The 27,885-nt window shown below is 40.8% G+C and overlaps 1 protein-coding gene across 1 annotated transcript in view; it reads left to right on the forward strand.

Moving 5' to 3' along the window:
- Positions 1-27,885, forward strand: part of LOC126299594 (tyrosine-protein phosphatase 69D) — a 365,347-nt gene that overhangs the window by 177,736 nt on the left and 159,726 nt on the right. Inside the window, exons 11-12 of the mRNA XM_049991615.1 lie at positions 7,156-7,496; positions 25,001-25,135. Coding sequence (XP_049847572.1) covers positions 7,156-7,496; positions 25,001-25,135 — 476 coding nt within the window. The remainder of the gene's footprint in view (positions 1-7,155; positions 7,497-25,000; positions 25,136-27,885) is intronic.

The following is a 27,885-nucleotide window of genomic DNA, read 5'->3' on the forward strand; positions in this document are numbered from 1 at the left end:
AAAAATTACTTGTTACCTTTGTAAGAAACAAAAGCCTTTGTTGGAAAGTAAACAGTATGCAGAAATTAAAAAAGATATTGGTCCAGTGCGAAACATGAAACAAAAAGAGTTACAGCCACACCAGAAAGCACGCCAATTTTTAGAGAAGGAAGCCCCAAAGTGCGATGTACTGTAAGATTCGGAATGAGTTAAAAGTCCATTTATGATCAGATGCTACCACCAGAGATTGAAGGGAGAAACAAAACAAGGAAGAAAGTTTAATCTGTTCTGTCCAGTCAAAGAACAATATAAAGAACTATGACAGAAAATAAGAGTTGAAAAACGGGAGTCAAGTCATACATTAAAGATCAGTTTGTAACTTTATACTGAAAAAGGGGGGGGAGGGGCAAAGACACTAGATTATTTATTTTAAATTGTCAAGCCAAAACATGTGAAAAGCTCATATGCAGCGACCTCAGGACACAAACGTGGTTGCCATGAGCCCCATGCAGTCCAGTTTCAGAACAAGGATATCAACTTAATATGTTTTGAATCATGCACCACATATTGCCAAAACCTCAGATGACAAATAGGTCATAGATACAGGGTGTCCCAGGAGGAGTGGTCAGTATTCAAGGATATGATAGGAATGATACTTTGAAGCAAAAACACCTCATATGGACATATGTCCTACTCCAAATCGTTTCCGAGAAAGAACATGTTTCGTGTTGATAGATCCAGTCATTTTAGAAGCGCGTATGATGGGACAGAAAAACTTGCATTATTTGAAAAGTTTGTTTGTTCAACACTTTGAAAACGTTTCTTTGGCCATGTGAACTGTAGTGTACTGCCAGCATGATGAAACCCATCCACGTTTTACCAGACATATGAGGGAACGTCTCAACCACACTTACCGTAATCGCTGGATTGGTACTTGTAACACAATTAACTCCCCACCATGATTGACAACCCCTGCACCATTAGATTTTTGTATATGGGGTTGAAGTCTGAGATATAAAAATATGTGAATATGTGAGATGAACTGCTTGGTCACATCATTGAGGCTACTGCCCTCACCAGGGAATGAGCAGAGGCACTCAGAGAAGCAACACATGTTCTCCTAAGAGGCATCAGGGGCTCTGTACAGGTCCTTACATGTAGTTGAGAGCTTTGGTATCATGTCATAGTCACAGCTAAAAGAGACTCAAAATAGAAGAAGCACTAGAGGATAGATTGCCTATGCTTTTGATCTGGTAATAATAGATGTTGCCAACACTGGGGCAAAATTAGAACAGAAGACAAGTTCAGAAAAACACTAAATGATTGATGCACAAAGGAAATTACTGATAGTAGTACACAGAACAGTTTATAGTTTGTGAAATGGAACATTTCGAGAGCAAAGAACCCCACAATCAGAATAAATGACCAGCTAGTGAAGAGAGAAGAAATGTGTCGATATCTTGGTGTAAATACCAACAAGAAACAGAAAGATGTAACACATGTCTTCTCCATGTATTACATATTAAGCGATATATTTTCCACTTAAGTATGATGATGATTTAAAAAATTACTGCCTTCTCACATCTAAAGTGAGCTTCGCATTAAGATGCAAGGAATTTGGGTCCAGGAAAATCTTTTTGAAGTCACTGCTAGCCATGTGATAAGATATTTTATTGTCCCGACAGCACTCTGAAGCTAGATTAATAACCAAATTATTACAGAATGTTTTCCACGGGTATTAATGTTCCTAGAGAATGTCATGAAAAGATTCCCCCAACAAAATGCTGCATATACCCTCTTGTTTTTCCAGCAGTGGTGCTACAACAGTTCGTTCTACGAGGCAGAAAATGTCTCATCATAGAAAAGTTCCTGTCACCAGTGAGCAGTAATCCAGCTTCAGTTCTGTTGAGCTGATTAAACATTATTTCTGTTTGATACACTATTGTGAGAATGGATGCAGACATAATCCATCAACTTCAAAGTCCCATATGCAGTAAGGTTATCAGAGCTGTTATGTTAGGCACTAATCTCTCTATCCCACTGTTTTTTAATCTCTTTGTCAGCAGCACAATGGTTGGATGTTACACAGTATCGTATTTGACGCCCACCATGTACATCAGTGGCACATGGAGCTCCAGAGTTTTTGTGATGGTCACTGTTCATAAGCTCTCAAGCAGAAGGCACTAATTACCGGCAGTCGGAGAGCCTCAGTGCTTAATTTATGCATTACATATTCTTTATATGATTGCATGTTTCTGTGTTGAATTAAACAGCACAATCATTTTGGTTGTACATAATGATACACCACTGGTCATTAAAATTGCTACACTACGAAGATGACATGCTACAGACGCGAAATTTAACCGACAGGAAGAAGATGCTGTGATATGCAAATGATTAGCTTCTCAGAGCATTCACACAAGTTTGGCGCTGGTGGCGACACCTACAATGTGCTGACATGAGGAAAGTTTCCAACCGATTTCTCATACACAAACAGCAGTTGACCGGCGTTGCCTGGTGAAACGTTGTGATGCCTCGTGTAAGGAGGAGAAAAATGTACCATCATGTTTCCGACTTTGATAAAGGTCGGATTGTAGCCTATCATGATTGCGGTTTATCGTATCGTGACATTGCTGCTCGCATTGGTCGAGATCCAATGACTGTTAGCAGAATATGGAATCGGTGGGTCCAGGAGGGTAATACGGAACGCCGTGCTGGATCCCAATGGCCTCGTATCACTAGCAATCAAGATGACAGGCATCTTATCCGCATGGCTGTAATGGATCGTGTAGCCATGTCTCGATCCCTGAGTCAACAGATGGTGACATTGGCAAGACAACAACCATCTGCACGAGCAGTTTGACGATGTTTGCAGCAGCATGGACTACCAGCTCAGAGACCATGGCTGCGGTTACGCTTGACGCTGCATCACAGACAGGAGCGCCTGCGATGGTGTACTCATCGACGAGCATGGGTGCACGAATGGCAAAACGTCATTTTTTGGGACGAATCCAGGTTCTGTTTACAGCATCATGATGATCGCATCCATGCTTGGCAACATCGTGGTGAACGCACATTGGAAGCATGTTTTCGCAATCGCCACACTGGCGTATCACCTGGTGTGATGGTATGGGGTGCCATTGGTTACACGTCCCGGTCACCTCTTGTTCGCATTGACGATACTTTGAGCAGTGGGCGTTACATTTTAGATGTGCTACGACATGTGGTTCTACCCTTCATTCGATCCCTGCAAAACCCTACATATCAGCAGGATAATGCACGACTGCATGTTGCAGGTCCTGTACGGGCCTTTGTGGATACAGAAAATGTTCGACTGCTGCCCTGGCCAGCACATTCTCCAGATCTCTCACCAACTGAAAACGTCTGGTCAATGGAGGCCGAGCAACTGGCTTGTCACAGTACGCCAATACTCTTGATGAATTGTGGTATCGTGTTGAAGCTTCATGGGCAGCTGTACCTGTACACACCATCCAAGCTCTGTTTGACTGAATGCCCAGGCGTATCAAAGCCGTTATTACGGCCAGAAATGATTGTTCTCAGTACTGATTTCTCAGGATCTATGCACCCAAACTGCGTGAAAATGTAATCACATGTCAGTTATAGTATAATATATTTGTCCAATGAATACCTGTTTATCATCTGCATTTCTTCTTGGTGTAGCAATTTTAATGGCCAGTAGTGTATTAATTTCTGGCTTCATGCTCAGCTCCAGAGAGTTCTTTGGGCAATGTTGCAAATAACACAAGACAGTAACATGTGACTTAAGGCTAACTGAATACTTATACCAAATAAGTGAGTAGGTTTGAGGTATTGCCTCCCACTGAAATTAAGACAGACCCAGCAGGGATTGTCTGTTCTGCTCCAGTAGCAGCCGCCTCTTCTTCAAGGTCTGGGCAGACATGGAGAGCTAGGGGAAGGGGATTGCTGGATGTGTGTAACTTTAACATAAGTTGTGTGATTATACTTGGCAAAAGAGTTGTAGGAGGTTCAAAAAGTTAATGTGCACATGATGTGTAGGTTGGAAGGAATATTGCAAATGGCAGAGGAAGCACCTCTGGGAGCAATCAAAAGTATTGTTTGCAGTAAGCTGCAAATTGTCATTCATTCTATCAGCAATGACTGAAATCTTGAGACCTTGGACAATTCTTAGTTCTTTCCTGAGACTGATGGAAATGGTGAAGACGACAAGCCTCACTAATTAAGTTTGACATGAACTGTCAGTTTACAGCAATATTCGGAGGGTTGACTGTTGCCTAACCTCTCACTGAGTGGAAGGTCTAAACTGGAGGCCTCATTAGTTCTACATTGAGCTTGACTGCTGATTCTTTGCGTGCAATGAAGAACTGATACTAATAGAATTGCTCTGGATAGTTCACATGTGTCTTTGGTTAGGCAAAACTCCAAAACCTGTATCAAAAATCTGGTGAAGGAGACACTGGTTATGGAACTGATTGGATAAAAATATGTCAAATGAGAATATTGAAATAGCAGTTTTTAACTGCCAAAGAATTTGCCACAGATTTCCAGAACTCGTGCCTTTCCAAAAAAGCAATCAGCCTCACATAATAATCAGAGGATCTGAGCTTATGTTGAAATAAAAGTTAGACAGTAGGTAAAGTTTCAATGACATGTAAAATGTATCAAAAAGATAGATTACACCTCCGAGAAAATTGAAGGTCATAGCAACAGGCAGCAGAAGCATTAAATCTAAAAAGGTCCAAAATTAGTACAGCTGCAAATTTTATTGCAGCATAGTTACCGGTGGTGACAGAGTTAAATTAATAAGTGGATGTTTCCACTGGTTGTCATATTGACATACTTTTAGAGGTACACCCTATTCAGCAGCATAGAAATATCCTGATCTTATGGTGGCGTAGTGGTGTGCAGCTAAGATGGTGGCTCCATGATGAGTTCTGTATGGAGAGAGATGGAGAACACTTTGTGTTGTCACCAATGTGCACTCTCTCTCTCTCTCTCTCTCTCTCTCTCTCTCTCTCTCTCTCTCTCTCTCTCTCTCTCTCTGTCGGTCCCAAGCTACCCCCTTCATCCATTGCTAACTTTGGTAACAGGCAATGTGGGGTAAGTGTCACACTGGACCAAAATTTCTACTTCTGATTCTCATTGCAAACATTTACACACTTGGGAAACTATCACCATCTCTTCTTAAAGTAATACCTATGGTGCTTGCTTTATGCCATCCATAGTGAACCCTACAGTGGCTAAACACCTTCAGCATACGTTAACTAACATGAAAATCAATGCTGAAAATTGTATATGCATACTACAGACATGTTAAAAGCATGCTGTTAGCTGGAGCATCACGTGATACACTGCAGCTTACCATGTGTACTGCCCCATGATCCACTTTCTTATTTGCATACAACTTTAGTAGGAGGTGACTTTAGTTTACCTAGTACCGACTAGGGAAAACTGCACATGTACTATTGATGCAAACATAGTTTGGTGAAGTAATACTAAAAATGTTATCATCAAACTGTTTTGACCAACTAGTCCAACACACATGCAAGAGAGATTTTGGACCTGTTGGCTACAAATAGACCCAAAATTTCTGAGAGTTATCATAGAGATGAGGATAAGCAATCAACCATGTTGCTATTACAGACAACAGTCAGTAAAGGCAAGAAGTTCATCAAGAAAGCAAGGAGAGTGTTTGTGTTGTAGAGAAAAGATAGTCACTAAAGTGTACATAACAGGTTACATGGTAAACATTTGAAGATGTGTCATTAAAGTCCAAACACAGTAAAAATTTTGCTTTAAATACATACATACCAGGAAGGTAATAAAAGATTGCATAGGGGTCAACTTCGTTTAATGGTTCCATTTTAAGAATATTGCGTTACAAAAACAGAAATTGTTACTCTCTTCCTACATTGGGTAGTTAGTTTAAATACAGAAAACTTGCTGGAAACTTGCATGTCCAGAAGGTGATCTATGCATGAAGCCTGCAACAATGTCCCAGTCAGATTCTGACAAAAGATTTATCAGAAAATTGTAGGAAGCTGTGCTCATACCTTACATCAATCATTTGATTGAAACATTCCTTATAGTCTCTAGTAGACCAGTGTGCTGTTAAAACTAAAGAAAATAGGCAGAAAGTTGAAATATTAAATTCTGCATTTAAAAATGCATTCTATCTAGTGTACTAGTGCTTAACTGCCACACACAGTCATTAATGGTTGGCAAGGAAATAAGCACACCCAGTATTAAAAAACAGGTAAAAGTACTCAAAGTGAACAAGGCATTAGGCTTTATTGGAATGAATTCTATTTTTTACAATGAATATGCTTTGGATTTAGTGTATATACTAATTCATATTTATTGAGATCTCATACATGTGAGTAGTAACTCCATCCACAGGCCCTGGTAGGCCCATCAGTACTTACTGAGCATCATGACATCCTCTGCCAGTGGCATCATTGGACGCATTATGGAGTGGTGTGGGGTCAGCACACAACTCACCTGGCCACTGTCAGTTTTCAGCACCTGGAGCCACTACTACTGGGTCCAGTAGCTCCTCAGTTGACCTCATGAGGCTGAGTGCACTTTGCTTCAGCCCTCCCACCAAGTAAATATTCCTAGCAGTACCAGGAACAGACTGTGGGGCCTCCGCATGGCAGTCAACTGAGCTGATCACTCTGCTATGGAGGCAGACTTTACATGTGAATAAAATGTATAGTTAGATGGTAATGCCAGAAATCTTGTTAACTTTCTGTTGAGGTAGCACTGTGTTGAGATGGCAGGTGGTATACAAATATTTGCGTAGATGGGCTTCAGAAGGTTTGTTCTTTGTTCCAATTATAACTACTCACAAACTATCATTTTTTTACAGCATTTAACATGAAATGGAAATTACACACACTGGATGTGCCATGTTGAGCAACAAGTGCTGCCATTGAAGGTAGTATTAATGGATTGAGCTGTCACAGTATTAGTAAGCATGTGGTTTTCAAAAGAAGCAAACTATTGAGAAAAAAATGGAGTGTGATTATGACCTTATGTTTATCCTTAAACTATTTAACTCCTGTGGAGAGATCTTTGTTGTTGATTGTAGCTGTGAAGATGTTGATTGTGATTTGGGGGATCGACATATTAATCTGTTTCATGATATGTGACAATGACATTTTTGTTCTTTAGGTTTCCATTGAAGGCACAGCAATGTTTAAGAATGAAAATGGTGTTATTGAAACACTTGATTGGAAACGGCGTGTTCGTACTGTTGATGGGAAAGTGTTTACTACTCGTTTTGATAACAATGTTCCCCCAAATACAAACTTTACTGTGCGTGTATCGGCTGTCACACGCATTCGCACTGTGGGCGAAATGGCTGTAGCTCATTGCCATACACCTCCTACAGTACCTGACCGAGATAAATTGGCACATTTTGTTTGGGACAAAGTGCAAGAACAAGGTCGTTGGTTGTTCAAACTATCAATGTCCCGAATATCAGAAAGAAATGGACCCATATGTTGCTATAGGTGAGTTGTTTCAGTCAGCTATTTCATTATTAGATGTGAATTAATATATGCAATATACACTTTTTCTCTAAATTGTGGTAGTGGTAGTGACAACACAAGTATGGAGATACATGGTTATGTTCAATTTATACATGCATGCATTGTGAATGATTCGGAGTAGGAAAGGTATGAGTAAGAAAGCTTCCCAGTTCTTCATAATTGTCTGTGAAATTCATCCAAAGCATATATGTGTGTGTGAGTATAATTGTACAAGATGACTGCAGATATTCATTAAATTCAGACTAGATAGAGGATTTCATACACACACATTTTTTCCTTTCTTCTGCATGTGAAGAGCAGGCAAGATAATTGAGAGCAACAGTTGTCTTAGAATGGACATTCTGGAAAGACTGTGAATACAAGCCCTCTCATTATTTTTCATACTGTTTCACATTTCAACCATTACAATACAGATTTTAAAGGAAGACACACATTCTTTGGTAGTTCACTGAAGTGATTCATTATTTTAAGAGCAGTTTTCCATGTGAAACATTGCATGTTAGTTTTATTCTCATCAGAATCTTTTATCTGTTAATATTCTTACACTGAATGAGAAAACATGCGTATGTTTTTGGGATTTATCTATAAGGGCATGCTAAGGATCCCACAAAATTAAATAGTAGTCTAAGTGATAGGTGGTCACACTTGACTTTCTTAGTGACACTCTTTTTAAATGAGCTGCACATCCTCAGAATTTTCCTGTTTGACACGTGCCTTTTTCACTATGTAGCCGCAATGCTAATGTAGTTGAAAATTATTTGAGTTCTATGTTTTGATTAATGTAACGTTCACCTTTACTTTTGCCTCTACCACTAGTTAAAAATATATATTTGAGTTTATGTTATATTTTAGTATGGGCTATTCCATGTCAGCTCAGCAAAAAAAAAAAAAGGCTTTTCTCACCTACCCTTTCATTGAAACTTGACTTATTTGTTCTCCATACATAAATAAGTCACCATATCAAATTTTTTGAAATCTCCAATTTTAAATAGCATTTGAGAGTTGGAAGTTTCTACATATTTAACACTGTGATTGCACAAAATTACTCTTACTAGTTTTCTGAAAATAAATTAAAACTTGTTTCATTTATCATCCAATCTGTGTGAAATTTGTTGGTTATGTACTCTGAAGTGTAAGGACTGTAAACAGATTAACCGAAAGTCATCAAATAAGCCCACCAATGCAATTAAAAAAAAAAGGTATTCTTATATTTTTGTGTTTTATTTATTAAGAAACGTAGTTCAGCAATCCACTAAATATCACCTAACTGGAAAGGTACAATACCAAGAATCTGTTTTTCAAAATTAATTCTCAAAGTATAGGCTATCACAGGGGAAATAAAATAAAGGAGGAACTTTTGTTCCTTTGTGAGTTTTCCCCCCACTACATTATATATTTTAGGTATTTTTTATGAGATTCTCACACAATCTGTATTTGTTCAAACATCAGTAAACACCTTTTTTTTTTAATTTTTAAAATACTTTCAATGTTGTTGTTAATGTCAATAACTGTACAGAAGGGTATGCAAAAGTGAAACTTCCAAATTAGGGCTAAATATAAAAAGAAAAGAAAAAGTGGTTTAGTCATTGAAGTGCCAGAAAACGATATTGTATTTGAAAATACTGTTGAAGAAAAAGTTGCTAATGTGGATTTACTGGTTGATAACAAAAGGAACAATGTGCATCAAGCTATAAAGAAGAATCACCTTCACTAGCAAAGTATCCCTACTTCGCTCTACTGGTCATGGCAAGAAATTTGAAATACTTTCCAAATTTCTGATTACTCAGAAATTTGAAATACATTCCAAATTTCTGATTAGTCAGTGCAGCAAGTACAGTATTTTATTTAAATAAAAGTGTTTCTTAGAAGGACCCAGCCTGAAAATAGGAACAAAGCCAAAACTTGAAGTAACTTAGTTACAAATTTTTATCAAAGTGATGAACAGTCTGGAGTTTTACCAGGTATAAAAGTGGGGAGTGCACAAAAGAGGAGCAGGAGGCAGGGATAGTATGAGCTAAAAAGTTAATTTAAGTCATGTTCATGAACTTTATTCTAATTTAAAAGTGAATATCCTGAAGTAAAGTATATTCCTTCAATCAACCCGGCCCAAAAACACGCATTTTAGTTGGCACTAACGGTAGCTACTTAGTACACTAGTGTGCAAAACCTGAGAAAAAAAAGCAACTTCCGCATGATGTGTCACTACCAGGTATTATAGCTCAATGAAACTTGGACCATACATACAAGAACTGAAACAATATAGTACAGAAAGTAACTGAAATAAGTGCACTGAGAGATAAACAGAAATGACACTTAAAATAATTACACTACTTGTCCCTGATTTTTACGACGATCTCTTGGACAACACAACAAGTGGGACATGGTTCTTAACAGGGTGTGTGATCACCACAGGTGGCAATGCATGCTCAACAACATGCTCCTGTGCAGCCCACAAGGTTGGTAAGGAAGGAATTCTTGTGGCAGGGTATTTCTTTCCTCCTCTGGTGCAGTTGACAACTGCTTCATGATCGTTCATGCATGTGAACATTCTGCAGTACATCTCTCCTACGCATCGCACATGTGCTCAATGGGATTTAAATTGGGCAGCCCAGCCTATGTGGCAGATATCTAGTTCTGAGGATGCCTGCACCTGTGCATTTCAGTGCAGTCACATATTGTCATCGATAAAAATGAAATCGGGGCCAGATGGTCCCCTGAAAAGATGCACATGGGGAAGGAATACAGTGTCACAATAGCATTGACAGATGATTGTATCATGTTCAAAGATTTGGAGGTCAGTACACCCACACAACATTATGCCTCCCCACACCATTATGCGTGGGCCATCAAAATGATTATGTTCCTGGATGCATCACGTGTTCCCACTACTCGCCATATGAGGATATGTAATGGACCCAGGAACATTGTCAAAAACAATTGATTTGGTGGTCCAAGTATTACGCTATGGAGAGGCGTAATGTTGCTTGTGTGTTCTGACCTTCAAATCTTTGAACATGCTACACCCACTGGTCAATGTTATTGTGACACTGTACTCTTTCCTCATGTGCTTCTTTCATTATCGGATGACAATGCATGGCTGCATCAAGCAGCATAGATGGAGCAGCTCTTGGAATGAGAGGATATTTGGCAAATGGACTAGCCTAACGGTTACTGTGACTTAAATTCCATGCAGCATGACCATGTGCAGCAATGAGCATTCAGCAGTTGTCAACTGCACTGGTGGATGATTGGAACACCCTACCACGAAAACTCCTTACCAGCATGGGAACATGTTGCAAATCGTGCATTCTGTCATTGATGATCACATACACTATTATGAACCATGTCCCACCTTATGTAATGTGCAGGTGGTCGTCATAAATCTCGAAGACTTCAGTGTAATTACTGACTTAAAAGTGTCAGTTACCTTCTGTGCTATACTTTAGCAGTACTTTCTATATGTGTTCCAAGTTTCATTGTGCTATGTTACACTGTTAAAACTCAACATGGACATGTATAATACGGAACTGTAATACTCTCCAAAAGAAAATGTAATGAGTTTTCTTTCTTTTTCTACTCCTACTCCTAACTTCTCCTTCTCCATCTCCACCTTCACCTCCTCCTCCTCCTCCTCCTCCTCCTCCTCACGGCATTAAAATTGTGTGTGGGTCTTGGCCTCTTAAACGAACTTTCTCTATTCTGCTCTCTCTCTCTCTCTCTCTCTCTCTCTCTCTCTCTCTCTCTCTCTCTCTCTCTCTCTCTCCCCTCCAGTTTGGTTCTCCCTGTGACTTTGAGGTATTTAATATCTTCTTTCACTTTGTTTATCCACTGCTGTCTTCTTCCAGTTGGCCTTCATTCAAAAACCTTTTTAGTTATCCTTCCAGTATGCATCCTAAGGACTAGTCTCCTACTTTTTATACATCTTAAAACGTCACCTCCCTGTGTGAGGTGATCTGACTTGACATTTGTTCTAGATATCCAGAAACTTCCCCATAGATGTTGCCAAGAACCGTACATTAAAGTATCCCGAGCTGCCACTCGTCAGTACTCACCGTTGTTGACATATCACATCCGTTGGTCACAGTCAGTCCGATCGTGCTGGTACGTGACCCTCTATACTTGCAGTTTCAGCTATCTGTTTAGCAACCTGGAAGTCAATAATTTCTTAGGTGTGTGGAAGCACATGTTGCTGCTTATAGTGAGATTAAAATCACTTGCTAGTTGATATTTGTCACTTTTCACTGTAGTGTTATCACATCTGCTGTTGGCTACAGCTCGGTTAGTGGTGACAAACAAACATTGCAGATCACTTCACAGGTGCTGTTACTTACGTGTAATACAGAGCAATTTTGGAAGCAGCTGCCACGAGGTACGACGGAAACGTGAGATGCTCCATCGGTAACTGATTTTAAGTGATCAGTAACTAAAGTACTGTAGACAGTGCATTTTGTAGCCCTGAATTTAAACTCACTAAGCATGATCTGATGGTGTTCTATGTATCCAGGAAATGGTGGTCAACACTCTGCAGCAGAATTGTTCACAGTAATTAAAACTAACCTATGTGAGCAAGGCAAAAAATTTCAGTTTGAGCACTAAGAGCAACCTGTAATTTCCCCCTTTTATTGGTTACCTGCAACTGTCCTCACAATGACTACCTGAGCTGCCAGGTCACTAACCGATGAGCAGTTTCCTTCACAGGTTGCTGTCTACATGTGCAGATTCCAAGTGGAGAAAGAAATACCTTGTTAATATTAGATCCTAGAAAGTCAAAGTTATGTACATGTTCAGAATTGAGGCCTGCTGCTGATAGTTTAAGTTATTATTTTCCTTCCTGGTGAAATTCCTGTAGTCTTCACTTGATAACAAGCTCCCTAGGTTGTGTCCTTCTTTCATTCACATATTGTTCTCTCTAATGAAACTCCTCTTCTACTAATAATTGCTGCACCATCGGCATTGACTTTGTTGCTTGTGTGACCACACAATTGAAGCTTCCAGATGACTGACTGACCAGCATTCTGAAGAGGGCACTTTATTGTCTCACTCCTTTACTAATGCTTAATTCTTTCTCACTGCAGCTTTGGAGCTAGCCAATGTTGCCCAAGTGAGTGAAACATACCTAGACGGCATATTAAGCAGTAACAAATTGCTTAGCATTTCTACCCTGTCAGGACTATCGGAGGCCTGCTTGAAGTCTACATAGAAGTTATGAAGATAAATACAGTATTATGCGCGAATGCCTTTTTGTGTATTTAGCTTGGCACAAATATCTGAGCTGTTGTTTAACTTTTAGACCGAAATCTACATTGATATTAGCCCAGAATCTCTTCTGCATATAAAGCTTAGCTATTGTAGGTAAGACTAAAGAGAATTTTATAGATTGCAATCCATGGTGTAATTTGTCAATAATTTGAATAATGAGACTTATTTTCTTAAGTTTGTGGATTTGCTTGTGGAGACCAGTTCCCACATTTTCAACAGTTCGGCAGTTTTTCTGTCAGTTCCTGGTACTTGGTAATTTTTTAAGCAGCGTACTACCTCTTGTACTTTCTGTAATGTGTGCTCTTCTATCGTTGGATCCTCTGTGCAGTAGAGTAGCTGCTCACTCTCAGTAGGGTTGCCCTCCAAAATTCCCTCAAAGTATTCTCTCCCTGTATGCATTACATCTTGTTTATCTGTCAGCAAATTTCTCCCTTTGTTCTCACTTGCTGTTACTTTTGGAGTATGTTCTCAAATTCCTTCTTTAATTTTCTCGTAAATTTTTCTGCTTTTATTCCTTCACTAGTGATCTACCCTTTCTTAGCCACGTGTGTGAAAGCACCACTTCTGGGATGGGGAGATGTGCCAGCTCTGGATCGAATCTGTCCAGAGGATTAACAGGAGGGTGGTGTGCCAATCAGCCTGGATGTGGTTTATAGGCAGCTTTCCACATCCCACCAGATGAATTCCCAGCCAGTTTTGAAGTCCCACGTATGTTACACTATTTGCAAATATTTATAACATTTCTGCTCTCTTTAACTTGAATAACACACAAAACAGTCACATATTAAAGCATCTCATATGTGTACGAGCTCATGTTAGAATCAGTTATTTATCAGGTGCCCTTTGTATAGTACGCTCTTCATGGCTGGTTTTAATCTTCAAAGTTTTGTTTCACATAATATATAAAATGATTTCAGCATGTGTATCACTATCTTAACATTAAGTCAAAATTCAACACAGTTCATCATTCAAGCTGTATTACCTCCCCAATCTAATTTTTCACAGCAGGGAAGAACCAAGACCCTTAATATTGTGTATCCCTTCTTATATGCAGTGGTGTTAAAATTGTTCGTACATCTTGCCATGTTAAGCCATTCCTTATCTTACTGGAGCTTTGTGAGCTTGCCATGAAGTAGCATAAAAATAATTCTGCTTTATTGATGATGATGCGCGTTGCAGGTTATATGCCATTAAACAAATTTCTGTACATTTCAACCTCAGATAGTAACATGTTGCATACATAAACCAGTATATCTTGAAGACGTGTTTCATGACTCACTTATTTCTACCATCCTTAAATGATAGAAACTATTGCAGGAGATCTATAAATAACTCCTTACAGTATCCCAATTTGTGTGTAGCAGGAGATTTATAAATAACACCTTACAGCATCCCAATTTGTGTGTAGTTTGGATACATCTCACTATGAAACCATGGTAGAGCAGTTTTTATAGCCCATGAAGTAAATAGTTTCTCACCTTCTTCTTAGCTTTTAGAATGGGCATATACCGACTGTGTGGAATTGCTTGCTTGCTTTCTTTCCAACCCAGCTGTAAACAATCGCTGGTGTGTGTGTGTGTGTGTGTGTGTGTGTGTGTGTTGACATTAGATGCTATGGTGAGACACACCTCATTTTATCTGGCTTGGAACAATACAGCCAGCATGACGTGTCAACATCGGAGCAGTGGTTAATTGAGAGTTGTCCCCTCTTTGGGGAGATGATTTCTTGGCCACAAGGTAATTGGAGGAGTAGGAAATGAGGTTCTTACTCTTTACGAAACCATCCTCCCTGAGCTATTCGTCAGAATATCACCATGGTGCCGACGTGACTGCAGCCACACCTACCCATGCAATGGCCATGTGGTAATATGTCACTGGTGGTCACATTACTGTGTTCACAAAATAGTTACTGTCATGACAAACTGGCACCACACAGTTCAGTGAACAACAAACCTTTCCATTCATCTGTGGTAAAAGCTAACTGGCCACTCACTAAACTTCATGTGGAAGTGAACAGCAACTGTGGAGTTCTCTTGCTGATCGGTGGACCAGAAGTTCTGCAGTTTTAACTGGACGAAGCAAGCTACACATTTGTCTTAGGAGAGGCTAAGTGAAACTGAGATGCGAAGTACAAAACACGTTCTTGTGCTAAGCTCAGAGAGTACAATAAGCATATTCTCATAGCAGGTTCTGAGAGGAGCAACCTTCGAGAATTTTGAGCGAGCGGTCTTCAATCCTTGTGGCTGACCCTGAGTCACATATACTCTGTGTGTCTGTCTGAAATGTGCAGACACCGTCTCCATTCTGTGATGGCAGGCATTAAACTTGGTAAGCGCAGCACTGTAAAATAGGGTGCTAGGCCTGAGCTTAGTTTTCAGACATCATGGAATCTATAGCAGCTAGTTTCACTTTGCTTCATTTCATTAATTCAGCAAACCATTTCACTGTAACTCATGAGTGGACAGCAGATTTTTGATATTGTATCCTTTGTTGAGCAAAACTTGTAGAATCCTCACTGCTATTGTGATACTTACGAGAAATATTAAATAGACTAATTGTAGTGCTAAACGTGTATGTTGTTCATAAGACAAAGTAATTTGGATGGAAATGGCCAGGTTTTCAAAAATATTAAATGGTACTCTAGTTCAGAATCAGATGTCCTTTGCAGAGCAAGAGATTGGACACACAGTTTTAAATGCTTATGAAAAAGAAGATAAAGGCTTTGAACATTCCCAGTACAATATTAAGAATGGTGGAAAAGGAGTAAGAGATTAGTTCAAGGAATCAATTTCTAGAAGCTCTCATAAAGAGTAAAACCATATGTTGAAGCAACAAAGAAATAACCTCTCTGAACCCTTATTTTATCATTTTCAGAGAATCGTAGCTTATCATGGGCTACAGATGATGGTTCCCTTAAAACAAATACTGATCTACACCTATATCTACATAGATAGTCCCAAGCCACCATACGATACCTGGCGGAGGGTATCCTGTACTGCCTTTTCCTTTCGTTTTCGACTTACAAATAGAGCGAGGGAAAAATGACTGTGTATATGCCTCCATATGAGCCCTAAGTTCTTGTATCTTACCTTCATGGTCCTTACAAACAATGTATCAAAGAATCATTTTGCAGTCAACTTCAGTTGCAAGTTCTCTAAATTTTTCCAATAGTGTTCCTTGAAAAGAATTTCACCTTCCCTCCAGGGCTTCCCATTTGAGTCCAAAAAGCATCTTCATGACACTTGCTTGTTGTTTGTACCTACTGGAAACAAATCTAGCAGCCCGCCGCCGAATTGCTTCAATGTCTTCCTTCAATCCAACCTGGTGCAGGTCCTAAACACGAGCAGTACTCAAGACTAGGTCACACTAGTTTTCTATATTCGGTCTCCTTTACAGGTGAATCACACTTTCCTAAAATTCTCCCATTTAATAGAGTGAACCAATTGTCTTCGACCAAGCGGGTTGCGCAGTGGCTAGCACAATGGACTCGTATTCAGTAGGACGACGGTTCAATTCTGCGTCCGGCCATCCTGATTTAGGTTTTCTATAAGGCAAATGCCTTGATGGTTCCTTTGAAAGGGCATGACCGATTTCCTTCCTCGTCCTTACTTAATCTGATGAGACCAATGACCTTGCTGTCTGGTCTCCTTCCCCAAATACCCCCCCCCCCCCCCCCCCCAATTGTCTTCCCTACCACAGTTCTCATGTGCTTGTTCCATTTCATTTTGCTTTTCAGTGCTATGCCCAGATATTTAAATGATGTGACTGTGTCAAGCAGAACACTACTAATACTGTATCCAAACATTACATGTTTATTTTGCCTACTCATCCTCATTAACGTACATTTTTCTACACTTAGAGCTAGCTGCCATTCATCATACCATTTAGAAATTTTGTGCAAGTCATCTTCTATCCTCCTATAGTCACACAATTTCAACATGTAGCCATACACCACAACAAATATTGGTCCTATCGCACTTCTCTGGGGCATTCCTGACAACACCATTGTCTTTAATGCATACATACTGGACAACATACTGGGTTGTATAGCTTAAGAAGTCTTCAAGCCACACGCACACCTGAGAACCTGTCCCATATGCTTATACCTCCATTAACAGCCTGCATTGGGAGACCGTGTCAAATGGTTTCTGGATATTTAGAAATATGTAATGTGCTTGTTGCCCTTCATTCATAATTGGCAGTATATCGTATGAGAAAAGGACAAGCTGAGTTTTGTACAATCAGTGCTTTCTAAAACGCTGCTGATTTGCAGACATAAGCATCTTGGTCTCAAGAAAATTTATTATATTTGAACTAAGAATATGTTCAAGGATTCTGCAGCAAACCGATGTTAGAGATACATGTCTTCAATTTTGTAGGTCAATTCTTTTGCCCTTCTTATATGCAAGCGTCACCTGTGCTTTTATCTAGTCTTATGGGGCTTTGTGCTGGGTGAGAGATTCATGATAGATAAAAGCTAGGTAAGGGGCCATTGTCGTAGAGTACCCTTTGTAAAACCAATCAATCTTTTGAAAGAAAAGTAAGAAACATACAAGGCCATTAATGTATAAAAAATGTTACACGTAGTAGAAATGGTAATTGTTAGCATCAGCTGAGAAAATAATAAACAGCTGCACTGGTAAACTAAAATATCAATTTCAATGAAATGGCTTTAACTGAATGGAAATGAAATTAGTGTTCTTGCGAACATTATACGCATTTATCCACCTTCTTTTAAAAAAAATCACTAATTACCCTTAAAATTCTGGGTTGTGGAAACAGTTTTAACTGATTGATAACAAGTTTTGGTGTAGTAAATAAAAAGTTACAAAGAAAATTGCAAGTAATGTTATAAAGTACCACACACTTATAAAAATTACTCTGAAACCGAAAGAAAATGAGAACAGCCACTGTCAATGGAGACTCAGTACATTTGCTAAGAATGAAGTGTGAAGATGTTATTAGTAATTATCTTACTTCATATGCTTCCACTAGCTTCTCGTTTTGTTAGTGGCAAGTTAAAGCTGTGTGTGGGGCCATAAGGCACATCTCAGTGGCTCAATTGTAAGAGTGCTGCAAGTCATAGGTAGAGGTCCGAGGTAGAGTCTCAGTCACGTGTATAGCTTTATTTAACCTGCTACAAATAGTCACGTATGTTAATTTCTTCTTTTAGGTTGTGGCCCCACTTTCTGTCATGTTGATAGAAATAACAATGAATTGCAGTTTTGATAAATGATTTTACATCTTATATTACCAGTACTTCAAATATTATATTTTGTTGTTGAATTTACTGCACATTTGAGATGTGTTATGCTGTGACTGCAACTGAAAAAATGTGTGTTCCTACAAATGTGATGGAGATTAATCAGTGGCAATTTCATTTATAGTTAGGTATTTGTAGCAACCTTGACCTAAAAAGTAAAAAAAAAAAAAAATCCTTTAATTATTATGAATTCCCTTACTAGTAGCAAAGTGTCCGATGTGTTAATAGTCTTGAAAAACCATTAGATCAGTGTCAATGAACTTACAATTCAGCTTCTCAGGCACACCTCAACATCCAACTGTCTCCTGTTTCAAGCTCTGCAGTTCTCTCCTCATCAATGTTATATGACTAGGGTAGACTCTCTTCCAGAACCTCTTTATTTTACTGTAATAATTTTAATAAAAAAGTTGTTATGCAGTCTTAAAAATATAGAATGAGTTTGAGTGGTTAAAACTATGTACAAGACCAGGGTACCAAACATACCACAAACATTTCCAAAATCTCTTTTCATCCATACATGGCAGGTTTAGGCTTCAAGTTGGTAAATGAGATGCGCCCAGCAGGCACAGTCAGGTCATTGACATGACAAACAAGTGTTCACATTCAAGTTCCATTGTGGCAGACAGTTCTAACCAATCATTAATATTTTAGTTGACACCTTGAGATGTGGGTATTCTGCCTGGTATCAGTGTCATTCATTAATAATATTTCAACAAGATGAGTGTCATCATAACTGCCATCTGTGTCACGTCTGCTTTGCAGCAAGCTACGTTAATTTAAATGTTAACTGTATTTTTCTTTCTTCCATGTGTTTTTGCTTTTAGGAAGCTTTAACTGTTGAATGCTAGTAATAGTGTTCCATAGATTTTGTGTTTGTTTTGAATACAGTCACAGTGAGTCCCTTTAGTCAGCCACAGTGCCAGTAGTGCTAGTGTTTGTTTTCAATACAGTCCAGAGACAGGTAGTGCTATTTTCATTGTTTTCTAAAAGAAATGTCTAGTAACCACAGTTCAGTCAACTATCAGCCGCCTTTAGTGAATTAGCAGTCTAGTTAAAAGTTGATTAACTCTCTACAGTAAATTGATTTCTTAGGATGGATAGGATGTGTGACTGCTGTGTACGGACACAGGAGGAGCTGGCCACTGTTCGCGAACAGCTGAACGTGTTGATGGCCGCGGTCAGCCATCTTCAGGCTGCTGCCTCGGAGTGTAGTGGCAGTGGGGAGTCTGGTGCATTGCATAGTACACCCCAGGTGTTACATGTTTCACCCGCTGTCCCTGTTGTCGAGACATCTTCGCGGGTACCGGGTTCCGTTGGGCCACCCTCTCCCCAAGGGGAGTGGCGGGTTCAGCGGCGTTCATGGCTCACGAGGCGGAGAGTCAATGTGGAGGCTGGCCGTGTGGCATTGGCCGCTCTGCCTATGAGTGGGTATGTGGCTGCTCCTTCAGCAAGATCCGATCAGGCACATGGGGGGAGGGGTTTATTAGTGATTGAGAGCTCCAACGTTAGGCGGGTGATGCAGCCCCTTAGGGAAATAGCGGAAAGGTCTGGGAAGAAGGCCAGTGTTCACTCTGTCTGCTTGCCTGGGGGTCTCATCCGAGATGTGGAGGAGGCCCTGCCGGCGGTGATAGAGAGCACTGTGTGCACCCGACTGCAAATTGTTGCTAATGTCGGCACCAGTTGTGGCGTCGCAACTAGTGCGAGCGCACAGTTTTCTATCAAATATTTACTGTGAAATGTAGACAGACTGTAAAGTAGCCATCAGATTAGCATATGTGCTGTAGCGGGCAGATTACCGGTGTCCGTTCGTCTGACGTCACGACCATATGGCATGTCTGTACCGTGAGAATGTAAGACCTGTGCGCTAACTAGCCGCGTGTATAACGTGGAACTTTCATCTTTAATAACTTCTAACTGAGGAACCTGAGGAAATTAAAAGTTAATATACTAGTTTCTGTTATGAATAAAAATAAGTCATCCAAATTTGAGCTTTGAAACCTGCATATTTTGGAAATTAGAAAAATCTTACAGAAAACGCAAATTTCTACAATTTTCGAGTCTAAATAAATACCATTATGTATAGATCACCTTCAGTGACCATCCAACTATGAAACAAAATCACCTTCCGTGCTTTTGTATTTATTTTGAGAATTTTACTTTTAGAAATTCACCTATAACTTTGTTAAAACCATAAATGTTTTGAATTTTTGTGAACAGTTATTTTATATGAGTAGGTGAGAGTGAATGAGTGTGCCTGAGTGAATGAAAGAGGGACATTCGCCATTCTTTGCAAGTGTATAAAATCTAGGTTGGAACTCGCAAGTGTTCAGACGATGTAACCGTGGGAACAGAGTCGCCAGTGGTTCCCCATCTTAGTGAATGTCGGATGTCCAAGAGTGTATGGTATTGTACAAGCAGCCAGAACGTTCGCGAGTATTTAAATAATTTCTGGAAATAAAGTAAAGTCTAGTTTTCCTTTCGGTTTGTTAAATTATACAGTAAATTTTGTGTAACAAGAAATCATGACGTAAATGATTCAGAAGTCATGACTGGTGCGTGCTAGATTTTGGCGCGAGGCGCACCCAAAGAGTTAATTCTGATTGGCTGTGTGATGTGTGAGCCAATGAGATGCGAGGACGGTTAGCAGACTAGGAGAGTGAGTCGCGAGTGGATGAGGAGTCGCGAAGGAACTGTGATCGAGAAGAGACATGCTTGATGTGTCCTCGCGAATAATGTGTAAAATGAAGTCATAAAACGGCTTCATCGGTTCGGTACTGTGCGATTTGAGACTGGAAGAGTCCAGTAACGCGTAGTGTGAGTTTGAGCGAGTTGTGACTTTTCGTTCCGCGAAAGACGCGAGTAACTTTAATAATTAAAAGCGTGGCGGTACTTCGTAAACTTTTACTAAGTGCTTATGGCGAGCATTAACGTTAAAAAACGAACTATTATTGAACATCGACTGCAAACGTGTATGTTAGAAAATCGTCTGTGTTGCAGTTAAGTAAATTCCGTAACTTTGAAAGTTAATTCTGGCGGGGTTTGAGTGTGGATAGAATTGTGAACTGAACTTTCTTCAAACGTAGATTAGCGGGCTGATGATCAGGCTTAAAGACAATAAAGAGCTTAAATAGAATTACCAACTTCGCGTTCTCGTTTGAGTAAACAATTACTACCATTCCAATAACTCAATTTATTTAGGAAGATTGCTCATAGATTGTATTTCAGCAAACATGTATCGCGGCCTCCGGTGAGCGGCTATTAAATTGCAGTTTCTTCAACACTGCTTTTCTGCAATTTTTCCAGTAGCTGCTATCAGGAGAGGCAAGTGCAGCAACTACCTAAGAAACGAGGTAGGTGGATTTTCTTTCAGGGAAAGGAAACTGCGCGATAAGAGCCTGACCCGTCGCACAGTGACTCCTGCCGTCTGGGTTCAGAGGTCATCCTCAGTTCATACAGGCGGTTGGCGGAGTTGGTGAAGGCAGAAAGCCTCACTCGCGGGGTGGAATCTGAGCTAACTATTTGTAGTATCGTTCCCAGAACCGATCACGGTCCTCTGGTTTGGAGCCAAGTGGAAGGCTTAAACCAGAGGCTCAGATGATTCTGAGGTGCAAATTTCTCGACCTCTGCTGTCGGGTGGAGAAATGTAGGGTCCCCCTGAATAGGTCAGGCGTGCACTACACGCAGGAAGTGGCTACAAGGGTAGCGGAGTATGTTTGGAGTGCACATGTGGGTTTTTTAGGTTAGAGAATTCCGTCCCTATGCCCGACAAGATGCCTCCTGAGATGCGGCAAGGTAGGAGTAGGCAAAATGAAACAGAGAATAACAATATTAATGTGCTAATAGTAAACTGCAGGAGCCTCTATAGAAAGGTCCCAGAACTGCTCTCATTAATAAACGGTCACAATGCCCACATAGTACTAGGGACAGAAAGTTGGCTGAAACCTGATGTAAACAGTAATGAAATTCTAAACTCAGATTGGAATTTATACTGCAAAGACAGACTGGACACTGAAGGGGGAGGGGTCTTTATAGTGATAAGAAGTGCAATAGTATCGAAGGAAATTGACGGAGATCTGAAATGTGAAATAATTTGGGTGAAGGTCACGGTTAAAGCAGGGTCAGATATGGTAATTGGATGTCTCTATAGGCCCCCTGGCTCAGCAACTGTTGTGGCTGAGCACCTGAAGGATAATTTGGAAAATATTTCGAGTAGTTTTCCCCACCAAGTTACAGTTTTGGGTGGAGATTTTTATTTGCCGGATATAGACTGTGAGACTCAAACGTTCGTAACGGGTGGCAGAGACAATGAATCCAGTAAAAAATTTTTAACTGCTCTATCTGAAAACTACCTTGAGCAGTTAAACAGAGAACCGACTCGTGGCGATAACATATAAGACCTTCTGGTGACAAACAGACCCGAACTATTTGAAACAGTTAACACAGAACAGGGAATCAGCGATCATAAAGCGGTTACTGCATCAATGATTTCAGCTGTAAATAGAAATATTAAAAAAGATAGGAAGATTTTTCTGTCCAGCAAAAGTGACAAAAAGCAGATTTCAGTGTACCTGATGGCCCAACACAAAAGTTTTATTTGAAGTACAGATAGTGTTGAGGATCAGTGGACAAAGTTCAAAACCATTGTACAATATGTATTAGATGAGTATGTGCCAAGCAATATCGTAAGAGATGGAAAAGAGCCACCGTGGTACAACAACCGAGTTAGAAATCTGCTGCAGAAGCGAAGGGAACTTCACGTAATATTTGTTTGTCTGCAAGGTTTTGGCTATGTTTATGTTTGCTGTGAAGTGAAATGTAGTGTGAGGAGGGCTATGCGAGAGGTGTTCAATGAATTTGAAAGTGAAGCTCTATGTACTGACTTGGCAGAAAGTCCTAAGAAATTTTGGTCCTATGTCAAAGCGGTATGTGGATCAAAACAAAATGTCCAGACACTCTGTGACCAAAATGGTACTGAAAGAGAGGATGAGAGACCAAAGGCCGAAATACTAAACGTCTTTTTCCAAAGGCGTTTCACAGAGGAAGACTGCACTGTAGTTCCTTCTCTAGATTGTCGCACAGATGGCAAAATGGTAGATATCAAAATAGACAACAGAGGGATAGAGAAACAATTAAAATCGCTCAAAAGAGGAAAGGCCGCTGGTCCTGATGGGATACCAGTTCGATTTTACACAGAGTACGCGAAGGAACTTGCCCCCCTTCTTGCAGCGGTGTACCATAGGTCTCTAGAAGAGCATATCATTCCAAAGGATTGGAAAAGGGCACAGGTCATCCCTGTTTTCAAGAAGGGACGTCGAACAGGTGTGCAGAACTATAGACCCATATCTCTAACGTCTATCAGTTGTAGAATTTTGGAACACGTATTATGTACAAGTATAATCACTTTTCTGGAGACTAGAAATCTACTCTGTAGGAACCAGCATGGGTTTCGAAAAAGACGATCGTGTGATACCCAGCTCGTGCTGTTCGTCCACGAGACTCAGAGGGCCATAGACATGGGTTCCCAGGTAGATGCCGTGTTTCTTGACTTCTGCAAGGCGTTCGGTACAGTTCCCCACAGTCATTTAATGAACGAAGTAAGAGCATATGAACTATCAGACCAATTGTGTGATTGGATTTGAAGAGTTCCTAGATAACAGTACACAGCATGTCATTCTCAATGGAGAGAAGTCTTCCGAAGTAAGAGTGATTTTAGGTGTGCCGCAGGGGAGTGTCGTAGGACCGTTGCTATTCACTATTTACATAAATGACCTTGTGGATGACATCGGAAGTTCACTGAAGCTTTTTGCGGATGATGCTGTGGTATATCGAGAGGTTGTAACAATGATAAATTGTACTGAAATGCAGGAGAATCTGCAGCGAATTGACGCATGGTGCAGGGAATGACAATTGAATCTCAATGTAGACAAGTGTAATGTGCTGCGAGTACATAGAAAGAAAGATCCCTTATCATTTAGCTACAATATAGCAGGTCAGCAACTGGAAGCAGTTAATTCCATAAATTATCTGTGAGTACGCATTAGGAGTGATTTAAAATGGAATGATCATATAAAGTTGATCGTCGGTAAAGCAGATGCCAGACTGAAATTAATTGGAAGAATCCTCAGGAAATGCAATCTGAAAACAAAGGAAGTAGGCTACAGACGATTGTTCGCCCACTGCTTGAATACTGCTCAGCAGTGTGGGATCCGTACCAGATAGGGTTGATAGAAGAGATAGAGAAGATCCAACGGAGAGCAGCGCGCTTCGTTACAGGATCATTTAGTAATCGCGAAAGCGTTACGGATATGATAGATAAACTCCAGACTCTGCAGGAGAGGCTGTCAGTAGTTCGGTATGGGTTTTTGTTGAAGTTTCGAGAACATAGCTTCACCCAGGAGTCAAGCAGTATATTGCTCCCTCCCACGTATATCTCGCAAAGAGACCATGAGGATAAAATCGAGATTAGAGCCCACACAGAGGCATACCGACACTACTTCTTTCCACGAACAATACGAGACTGTAATAGAAGGGAGAACAGATAGAGGTACTCAAGGTACCCTCCGCCACACACAGTCAGGTGTCTTGCGGAGTATGGATGTAGATGTAGATGTAGACTTGTTATCATCAGGCGCCACCTGAGACAGCTCGGCAATTGGCTTGGGTCCAGTACTTGTACCTATATCTTTCCACATTCTTGGTTGGTAATATTTCAGTTACTTTTGTACTTGATATTGAGAGAACATTTAAGTGATTATATTATTTGATTGTACCATTTCATTTTCTATGGTATTATGCAGAATACAATAGAAACTTCAGTGGGTGTACTCATTTGCAGCCAGGATTATGAAAATTTGGAAAAGTAATGTTGTAGCCAACAGAAAAGCTTTTTTTATTCTAGCTGTAAGTAACTCTATATGTAATACTATTTTTGCTTTTGTTTCAGGGTTTTTCTTGTAAAATTGGAGCCACAGCAAAGCATCAGCCAGCTGCCCTCCCCAGATAAATTTCCAATATCAACTTATGAAGAAGTTCATTTGAGCAAGAAAGGTGGTGCTTATATTGCTGAAATGTTTGAGAGGTAATTAATTGAAGAGTGAACATAACAGTGGTGAAAAGTGTACATTATTGAGGAGAGATTTTTCCTGAGGCAGTGGTCCTTAGTGATCATTTTTACTGTAGACATTTCCTGTCTTGTTCGTGTATTATATGTAGTATGCTGCACAGTATATTTAAAATGTGTACTTGCTAGATTTGTCGTATAAACAAGTTTCTGTGAATGCAGGCCACTGATGAGTGTTTGGTGCTAGCATCTTTTGTAAAAACTGTCTTGTTGATTTGGACATAATATCTGACATTTTGATGATGTGCTGAAATTGATGCCAGACAACACTCGCAAAGAGAAATGTCACCACATATTACAGCCTGAGAACATGAAGTGGAGAACATTGAAATGAAGTGTCTCAGACAAACATGATGCAAAAGTGTGCCACAGTTAATAACTCACTGGATTATTGTTTTGCAGATAAACCTCACCCAACTCTCCTGATTTAGGTCTTTTTATGATTTTTCTAAATCTACGAGGGAGACTACTGGGGGTGTGTAAGTGAAGCCACGAATTATTTCAATCACCATCCTTGTCCAGTTCTAAGTTTATTTCAGAAAAATGTCCAACTGCTAGAGTAAATGTGATCACAAAGCTTAATATACATGTTGAAGATGATGACTGTATTATTCCAGGCTTTCCCCAGAAAATCTGTCGCAAACACTCTTCTCGAGTTCGTCGCCGGATAACATTGTGCCAGTCATTTCATCAAAACTAATGTTTAACGTCTTCAGGCAGTGCTTGTTGCTGTGTTCACAGTTGCATTCATGTCTTGCAGCAGTGAACACGGCAACAACCACCACCTGAAGATGTAAAACAGTTATTTCAATGAAATATTGTGGACTTGCACAGTGTTATCTAGTGGCATAGCTGAGAAGTGTATTTGCACGATTATGGAAATGGAAAAAAGAACACATTGACACCGGTGTGTCAGACCCACCATACTTGCTCCGGACACTGCGAGAGGGCTGTACAAGCAATGATCACACGCACGGCACAGCGGACACACCAGGAACCGCGGTGTTGGCCGTCGAATGGCGCTAGCTGCGCAGCATTTGTGCACCGCCGCCGTCAGTGTCAGCCAGTTTGCCGTGGCATACGGAGCTCCATCGCAGTCTTTAACACTGGTAGCATGCCGCGACAGCGTGGACGTGAACCGTATGTGCAGTTGACGGACTTTGAGCGAGGGCGTATAGTGGGCATGCGGGAGGCCGGATGGACGTACCGCCGAATTGCTCAACACGTGGGGCGTGAGGTCTCTACAGTACATCGATGTTGTCGCCAGTAGTCGGCGGAAGGTGCACGTGCCCGTCGACCTGGGATCGGACCGCAGTGACGCACGGATGCACGCCAAGACCGTAGGATCCTACGCAGTGCCGTAGGGGACCGCACCGCCACTTCCCAGCAAATTAGGGACACTGTTGCTCCTGGGGTATCGGCGAGGACCATTCGCAACCGTCTCCATGAAGCTGGGCTACAGTCCCGCACACCGTTAGGCCGTCTTCTGCTCACGCCCCAACATCGTGCAGCCCGCCTCCAGTGGTGTCGCGACAGGCGTGAATGGAGGGACGAATGGAGACGTGTCGTCTTCAGCGATGAGAGTCGCTTCTGCCTTGGTGCCAATGATGGTCGTATGCGTGTTTGGCGCCGTGCAGGTGAGCGCCACTATCAGGACTGCATACGACCGAGGCACACAGGGCCAACACCCGGCATCATGGTGTGGGGAGCGATCTCCTACACTGGCCGTACACTTCTGGTGATCGTCGAGGGGACACTGAATAGTGCACGGTACATCCAAACCGTCATCGAACCCATCGTTCTACCATTCCTAGACCGGCAAGGGAACTTGCTGTTCCAACAGGACAATGCACGTCCGCATGTATCCCGTGCCACCCAATGTGCTCTATAAGGTGTAAGTCAACTACCCTGGCCAGCAAGATCTCCGGATCTGTCCCCCATTGAGCATGTTTGGGACTGGATGAAGCGTCGTCTCACACGGTCTGCACGTCCAGCACGAACGCTGGTCCAACTGAGGCGCCAGGTGGAAATGGCATGGCAAGCCGTTCCACAGGACTACATCCAGCATCTCTACGATCGTCTCCATGGGAGAATAGCAGCCTGCATTGCTGCGAAAGGTGGATATACACTGTACTAGTGCCGACATTGTGCATGCTCTGTTGCCTGTGTCTATGTGCCTGTGGTTCTGTCAGTGTGATCATGTGATGTATCTGACCCCAGGAATGTGCCAATAAAGTTTCCCCTTCCTGGGACAATGAATTCACGGTGTTCTTATTTCAATTTCCAGGACTGTATATTTATTACACATTTTGTGAGCTGTCAACAAAAAAAAAAAATTCAACACCAAGAAGGAATTGTGTGACATACACGAAAGTTGGTAGTCATGTTTCTACATCTGAAAGATGATGTCAATTAAAATTTTGCACCACCCACATAAGAATGGTGCCAGAAGCCCCGCTATGTGGGTACAAATCAGGTTTGCTTTAAATACATGCTGTAACGGTTGTGAGCATTAGATACCATTGTGATTGGATGTGGTGAGATGATATTAGCTAAGAATGCCTTAAAGGTGACAAGAACACAATTATCAAAACCTCACTGAGTTTGAAAGATGACATAAAATATGGCTGCAAGAAACTGGGTGCTCCTTCTGTGATATTGCAGAAAGACTGGGCAGGAATGTAGCCACTGTAAAGGCTGCTGGCAGT

The sequence above is a fragment of the Schistocerca gregaria genome, chromosome X, assembly GCF_023897955.1.
Source record: "Schistocerca gregaria isolate iqSchGreg1 chromosome X, iqSchGreg1.2, whole genome shotgun sequence".
NCBI lineage: Eukaryota > Metazoa > Arthropoda > Insecta > Orthoptera > Acrididae > Schistocerca > Schistocerca gregaria.